The 8,240-nt window shown below is 40.5% G+C and overlaps 1 protein-coding gene across 2 annotated transcripts in view; it reads left to right on the top strand.

The window, feature by feature from the left end:
* sbf2 (SET binding factor 2) overlaps positions 1 to 8,240 on the top strand; it is a 95,853-nt gene that overhangs the window by 38,910 nt on the left and 48,703 nt on the right. For both annotated transcript variants that reach the window (XM_020606097.1, XM_020606104.1), the window contains exons 4-7: positions 221 to 346; positions 827 to 937; positions 2,746 to 2,851; positions 6,887 to 7,019. In XM_020606097.1, coding sequence (XP_020461753.1) covers positions 221 to 346; positions 827 to 937; positions 2,746 to 2,851; positions 6,887 to 7,019 — 476 coding nt within the window. The remainder of the gene's footprint in view (positions 1 to 220; positions 347 to 826; positions 938 to 2,745; positions 2,852 to 6,886; positions 7,020 to 8,240) is intronic.

Raw genomic sequence — 8,240 nt, 5'->3', positions numbered from 1 at the left:
TTATTTTTCCCTGGAGAATGTCCAGATAACACATGTGATGTCTAATAGATGCCAGACATGTGCTGGACAGTGTGATGAGTTTGAGGCATGTGATGTATTCACAAGCTAAACCAGGAGCTCAGCAGTGCTGGAATCCTCTACAGTACAGTTTTAGGTCTTTAGTCCATGGCACTCTATTGAACCCTTTAACTAATAGCTTTTGCTTTTTTTTATGTTTCAGGGATCAAAGGGTATTGAGGGTGATGCAGATGAAGATGAGGAGGATGGCTTGATCCAGCCAGCTCAAGTGTTTGCACCAAAAAGTCTCATACTTGTGTCCAGGCTGGATTATCCCGAAATATTCCGGGTAATAAAACATACAATTAAATCTTTGATTTGAAAATATTTTTCTGTTGGAATAGTCAGAATTTTGGCTAAATCAGTGCTTTCATCTTGCACTTCTTAGATGATGCTAATCTTCTTTGTACTGTCTGCAAAATGGGCAGATTTTGCTCAAGTGTAAACACACCTCAGTAAAGTGAATGAGACATAGAAGCACCTTTTATCCTTTCAATACAGACTAGGTTGATCACAGATTCTGCACACTCAGTCAGCTATGCTATGCACGGTAATAGGTTCTGCTGTTATTAGGAGCTGTTAGAATAACCTGTGTGTTTAAATCATGCCTAAATGTCACAGACTAATCAAGCGTATCATTTTTGTCTTATGACACAGGTAGCATAAATGCAGATGATCATTAATCTAAATACAGTAGACTGTACAGAGTAGTTGTCCTGTATGCATCTGGTGGAATGTTATAGTTGTATTTCACATGTTTTCTTTCCAGGGGTGCTTGGGTCTGATCTACACAGTGTACATCGATAGTTTGAGTTTCCCTTTAGAAGGTCTGGTGGCCAACCTCTTTACATTCCAGGTTCCTGTTGCGGGTGGATCCCAGGTAAGTCTTTGGTGAGGCACAGTCAGTACCACAGTCTGCAGTACAACTCACTGTTCTGCTACTGGCCTGTTCTCTCAGGGGGGGCTACAAATCCACATCCAATAGGGGCTAGGTGGGATTAATGTCAAACCTGTTCCACACTGAAGCAGTGATTGTTTATGATGATGGTGCCACTACTAAAATAATGTGTTTGTTGTGCAGCCAATCAGGAATGTCATATTCAGATGGTACCTGCGATTGTTGTCTAGCCACAGGAAGTAATCTTCTAATACATTTTTTCCCCCTCAAAATGTTACTCAGAATAACATACCTCGGCCTAGAGTGGGGCAAAAGACAGCAGAGCTCTTAAACCGAGTTTATAGTTGGTGCATTGAGATCTCTCATTACTTAAAAAAATGTTTGCTGCTGTTTGTTGGCCTAGTGTCAGAAAGTGAGTGTCTAGCCAAATGTCTCATTATATTGGAAAAGTATTGTACGTGTACTGTGGGCGCTGGAAAAAAATCGTCATCCCTGAGGTGACAGTCAGATTTTGTTTTGCAACGATGGCTGGTGTGCTGTAAAAGGGAACAATTTGGCTTATTCCCCATTTCCCACAAGAGCCCAAGTCCTAGAGTCTGTCTTTAGGCAGAACCTCAGCAGTAGAAGAGACTCATTTCCAAAGCTACAGCAGCACCTTGTTAAACATGAGGTATGTCAAGAATTGTTCAAATGGGGACCCTGCAGTACGGTTGATATTTCACTTGAGTGAAGATCACAATGGAAGTGTGGTTTTTATGTTGCATGTATCACATGGATCTTTTGAAAGGATTCTGTAACACAACATTAACAGAACATTATTAAGAAAAAATGTTTTTTTTACTTAATGACCTGCAAAATGATTCAAATGGCAAATTTAATCCTATAGCTGCACTGTTTGTGTAGCACTGAAGAACCTGTCTCATTTGATACAGACTTTGTGCACCTGGCTGTGAATCTAAATACAGTCAATAGGAAAAGTTTTCAGAAACTATAAAGTTTACCATATTTTGATATTTTTTAGATTCATCTTAAAGTAGATTCAGTTCATTTTTTTCTCATCAATCTACACACAATACTCCACAGTGATAAAGTGAAAACATGGTTTTGTAAATTTATTAAAACTAAAAGATTGAAATATCCCATTTCCATAGGTATTCAGACCCTTCACTTAGTACTTGGTTCCAAATCTCTTCCATTTGAGAATGATGGAGGCTACCGTCAATTTTCTTGTATCCTTGCCCAGATCTGTGTCTTGACACAATCCTGTCTCACAGGTCTGCAGACAGCTCTCTCCACCCAATGGCTTTGTTCTCACTCTGACATACACCACCAACTATGAGACCTTGTATGGACAGGTGTGCGTCTTTCCTAATTATATCCAATAAAGTAAAATAGGCACAGGTTGATTCTGATCAAGCTGTAGAAGCATCTCAATGACCACTGATAGGAATAGGATGCACCAGAGCTCAACTGTCAAAGGGTCTGAATACTTATTTAAATGGGATTTTTCAGTCTTGTATTTCTAATAAATGAACAAAACACTCCAAAAACCTGTTTTCATGTTGTTATTCTGAAGCAGGGTGTACAGATTAATGAGGAAAAATGTATTTAATTAATTTAAAGATGAGTCTGAAACACAACAAAATGTGGAAAACGTGACAGGGTCTGAAAACTTTCCTTATTTGGCAGTAAATGACTGTTAGTTTCATGAGTTGCCCTGCAGACTTGATGGGCGTCGGAATTTTCCATGACTGTTTTCTGACTTGTTTTGCCTTTGTTTTTCCTTACAGAAGCTGTTTAGCCTGGGAGCAGGAGATCGGCAGCTCATCCAGACACCTCTGAATGACATATTGCCTGTCACATGCAAAAGTGTCGCTCTGCTCTTCCAGCAACTGGGTGGGTTCAGGCACTTTGATAACAGCCAACTAATAATCATGAGACAGGAAGGGACTTGAGTCAGAAAATGACTTGTGACTGACTGTAATAATGCATTCCAACTCAGGCATGTCATTTATTTATTAACATAAATCCAGTGACATAATTTAGAAGGAACAGTAGTTTCATGCAGGCTGTCACATCTACATGATACCCTGTTTTTCTTTTAACATATGGATTTTGCTAAGTTTGTGTTGCTGGTTGTTACCTGAGTGCAGATTATTTGTCTTTAATCATATTACTGGCATTATCATCTTAAGTAATATAATGAAGAACCTCAGTGTGAGATATTTTCCATTCTTTCAGTTTTAATGCTTATCAAATTTTTAAGGCTTTTATTTTGGTGGTAAACTACAGTATTGTAGGACTTTTACAGTCAGGAGATTTTTGCACTGTGCGACTAAGAGCTTGGATTCATTCAACATTTAATGTGTCTGAGGCGGGATTATGTGATGTTCTCTGTGTTTCATCAATGGTTGTGTAAGATTGCCCAGGCTAGAACGAGCACATGCAGTTCGCTGGTGGTGTTGTGCATGTGTTTGTTGCTGTGTTTGCACAGTGCTGTACTGTATGTCCTGACAGCCGTTCAGATGTAAACAATTTGTACATGTAATACATGCTTTGATTTTAAGATGACTCACCATGACTTGTACTGTAGATAGAGTAGTTCAGCTCTGTTTGAAGAGTGTACCTATCACTTTCCATAGCCTTTCAAAATAAACAGTTTGGCATTTGTAGCAGAGCGAGCGGGGGGCCAGAGAGTGCGACCATCCCGGGCCCATTGTGGCAAAGGGGCCCGCCTAGCGGCCAGTCTGCCTAACTGAACTTGCATTTTTACTTGCTTAGTTTAATATTTTGGGGGGTAGCTCCAGCAAAATAGACATGAACTCCCCCAGAAGCAACAACAAATGGTTTACTTGCGTAATTAAGGGTGCAGTTTATTTTCAGCAGTGTACTTTGAATGGAGGCAACATCCATGCCCTGAAGAAGAATCTAATACAATATCCCACACGCCTTAGAGATACCTACAGTACATCATACTGTTTCCACTGTAGGCGTTTCTAAGGTGTGTGGCATATTGTATTAGATTCTTCTTCAGGGCACGGATCTAATACAATATCCCACACACCTTAGAGACGCCTACAGTGGATCATACCGTTTCCACTCCCTATGTAAGCCTCTCGATTTAACCTGCTGTCAATAATGAATAAATAAGTATTAATATTATACTTATTATGAGAATTTTTACATTGTGAAGTAAGTTTAATTAAAGCCTGTATTAGTTATTTGGCCAATTTGGGACAGCACAAGCTGTAAATACAATGGGCTGAATATAAACCCCCCATTGCAAATACAAAAGGCCGCAGCTTGGTAAATACAACAGACTGACCCCAACCCTCCACCTCAGCATATGGGGAATAAGAGGAGCACCGGTACTTTCCCCCCCAACTTCAAGCACTGATAAGGGCCCAATAAAAGTCCCTGCCCCCCTTGCAATGAGCCCTCAGCTCCGCCCCTGTTTGGCATAAATCATGAATTGAGCTGTTGTTCATTATATTTTTAGACTTTTGGATCATTCTATAAGAATCAGACTTTGTGCACTGCAACTCTAGCCATACATTTGGGAGCTAAAAATGAAATCTAAAATTTCACCTGAAATTTGCTGTGTAATGGAAAGTTGGCTCTATTTAGCTTCATTTGATTAGAAGAATGTTCCTCAGAGTGGCGTTATTTCCTGAGTGCATCCACACCGTCCTCTTTTTGTCAGGACACAGTAAAGAACATGCACATGGAGGATGCTTACATGATACACATATTACACAACCATGGCCTGTCAGTCTTCATAAATCCATTTCCAGTAATCAGTTCAGTACATTATGAAGTTTGTCCTTAAAGCGTTCATTACAGGTAGATCACCTGAAGTCAGTCACATTATAGATGGTGTTTAATAGTATTGTGGTTAAAACCTCAGATTGTTGCATGGTGTCACAAACAGATGAAAAAAGGTTTCTTAAACTTTTAAATTAACTGATGAGAGGAATATATATATGCAGTGCAGTGATTCATTTTCTTGCTGAGTTTGATTAGGAAAGCGACACTACTCTCATGTATGTACTGTATGCTACAGTAAGTATGAGCCTAGAGCCAGGAGATGTTTAGCTTAGCATAAAGATTGGTGGCAGGAAAAAATAGCTTGCTTTACAACCACGACTTGTTATTTTTACACTTGCATGGATTAAAAATAAAACCACAAGCTTTAGAGATGCTGGTATAGGCAGATGCTTTTATTGGACAAAGCCTGCTGTTTCCTTTAATTTCCAGGCTGCTATTTAAACTTTTCCTTCAAAAGTCAGTGTTTATATTTGTTTTTGATCATGTATCATTATGCCAGTGTGTCTGACTGAGAGTCCGTCCCTCATGGTGTAAGTGAAAGTTGCTGACAGGGTCAGACAATGACAGAATTAATCATTCTTCCGCTGTTGAAACTGATTTGTCTGCGTGCTGACAGGAAGGCAAATATCATATGTTAGCTGATCAGTCATACTCCAGCACCAAGAACTAGTCTGTTGTTTCCACTTATTAGGTCGTCCTTTATGTCTATATAAGGACTGGCTAGTAGCCATATAGGCAAGCAGGTCAGCATATCATTCTGTGTGCATAGGTCACCCGAGTCACCACAGAGGAATGTGTGTTAAACATGTCACACTACACAGGAAGTACATCCCCCGGAGCAAGATAGAACCGGTCATCAAGAGCCCTGCTGTTTGTTGTTTGTTGCCTTTGTCTCTTCTGTTGTCCGGTGCTGTTTCTGTCACTTTTTATTTAGGGCCCGGAAATGGGTCACTGTTTCCATAAGATAAGTAAACACCTGGAGCTAAGGTGTGATCATGAAATCTGAGCCTCAGTTATGTCGTCACATGGAGTAAGACACACCCTTCTGCATCTCTCTGTCTCAACAGAAAGAGGTGCCATCAGAAATTCATCATTTGGGCCCATCATGGGAGATAGACTTACTTGGTTTGTTGAGATCGTTCACCTTCAAAGCACTTCCTGTTTATCATTGAAACGCTCTACTCTGGCAGCCAAACATCCAGACCCAGCGCCCCCAGTGGCGCGGACACGTCTGCCAGTGTTCCTCTCTCCTTATCACTCCAATGTGTGATGAATTGGTCTGTCTCTAGCTTGATAGGAAACAATAACAGGAACTGTAAACTGAGAATTCTTCCTGATTGTCACATTGGTATTTGAAATATTATTTACCCAGTATGAGAGTGTAATTTCCTTTGTTTTTCAGAGATGAATTTTCCCATAGATTAACAGTCAGTGCTTAACATAAACGGCACAGTTTGGTTGGTGAAGCGTGCTGTTTTTGGCATCATGAACCAGCAGGTTGCACGGTTTAAAATAACAGCAGACAACTCACTGGTTATGTAATGTGATTCTAACTCTTCATATTGTTTTTGTTGTGATTGATTGCTCATCAGGTTCACTTTCATATTATTCTAAACCAGTTTTTGTTCAGCGTCCCTACCAAGATGGATTTGCTCTGTGCTGTGGCGGCTCAGCGCTGACCTACCAACAGCAAAGACATACTGTACTGTAGTGGCATAATTTATTCAACAGACCAGTGATGCTGGAGTAGCCTATTCCACTGTTGCCATTGCACCTCAGTTTGATGGTTGAAATCACATTTGATTTTAGATAACACACCGGTGCCTACAGTAGATTGCGCCACACAGTTCTTAAGTAGCCCCACAACCTTCTGTAGTAAGACAGGGGTGGATGGACCATATGGCACTGCCATAGACAAAATATTGTGTGTTTTAAATTGCAATAGGACCTCCAGACTGGATATTGTTTATTCTAATCTGTGTTTGAGGTTTGAAATAATCAACAAATAGCCATGAATGTCTTATAAATGATCTGGAAACATATGTCAGTCACATTCCATCAAATATCTCATTCATTTTATTCTCTGTTGTTTTCTTGTTCCAGGAATCCAAAATGTTCTAAGCCTGTTTTGTGCAGTTTTGACTGAGCACAAGGTTTTGTTCCACTCCACCAGCTACCAGAGGCTCGGAGAGGCGTGCCGCGCCCTGGAAGCCCTCATGTTTCCACTTGAATACAGGTGAGCATGTGTTTGACCCCAGCATTAGGACATACAGGTATTCTCATGTGACCTTCCAGTGAGACCTTGGCTGGTGTTATTACTTCAATTCCTTGTACATATAGTAACTTGATTTTTCCAGTCACTGAGTTCTCAGTATTCATTTGTCACTTGCAAACAGTCACGCAAGGCACATATCATTTCTCTGAAAGTTCACTGACTTGCTCAAGGATACCAAAATATGTAGCCAGCAGCTCCAGCCATCTATCAATCTATCTACCTACCGGATTCCCCACAATGTCAAATATTGATTACATAATGAAAAATTGAGTATAATAAAACAGTAGCGATCCCTAATGGTTAATTTACCTATTGCCTTAATATACATAATATACAGTGGGTACAGAAAGTATTCGGACCCCCTTAAATTTTTCACTCTTTGTTATATTGCAGCCATATGCTAAAATCATTTAAGTTCATTTTTTTCCTCATTAATGTACACACAGCACCCCATATTGACAGAAAAACACAGAATTTTTGACATTTTTGCAGATTTATTAAAAAAGAAAAACTGAAATATCACATGGTCATAAGTATTCAGACCCTTTGCTCAGTATTTAGTAGAAGCACCCTGTTGAGCTAATACAGCCATGAGTCTTTTTAGGAATGATGCAACAAGTTTTTCACACCTGCATTTGGGGATCCTCTGCCATTCCTCCTTGCAGATCCTCTCCAGTTCTGTCAGGTTGGATGGTAAACATTGGTGGACAGCCATTTTCAGGTCTCTCCAGAGATGCTCAATGGGGTTTAAGTCAGGGCTCTGGCGGGACCATTCAAGAACAGTCACAGAGTTGTTGTGAAGCCACTCCTTCGTTATTTTAGCTGTGTGCTTAGGGTCATTGTCTCGTTGGAAGGTGAACCTTCGGCCCAGTCTGAGGTCCTGAGCACTCTGGAGAAGGTTTTCGTCCAGGATATCCCTGTACTTGGCCGCATTCACCCTTCCCTCGATTGCAACCAGTCGTCCTGTCCCTGCAGCTGAAAAACACCCCCATAGCATGATGCTGCCACCACCATGCTTCACTGTTGGGACTGTATTGGACAGGTGATGAGCAGTGCCTGGTTTTCTCCACACATACCGCTTAGAATTAAGGCCAAAAAGTTCTATCTTGGTCTCATCAGACCAGAGAATCTTATTTCTCACCATCTTGGAGTCCTTCAGGTGTTTTTTAGCAAACTCCAGGC

The sequence above is a fragment of the Monopterus albus genome, unplaced genomic scaffold (genome assembly GCF_001952655.1).
Source record: "Monopterus albus unplaced genomic scaffold, M_albus_1.0 scaffold4.1, whole genome shotgun sequence".
NCBI classification, from domain to species: Eukaryota; Metazoa; Chordata; class Actinopteri; order Synbranchiformes; family Synbranchidae; genus Monopterus; species Monopterus albus.
The sequence above is the reverse complement of the archived record's forward strand: the minus strand, read 5'-3'. Positions and strand labels throughout refer to the sequence as shown.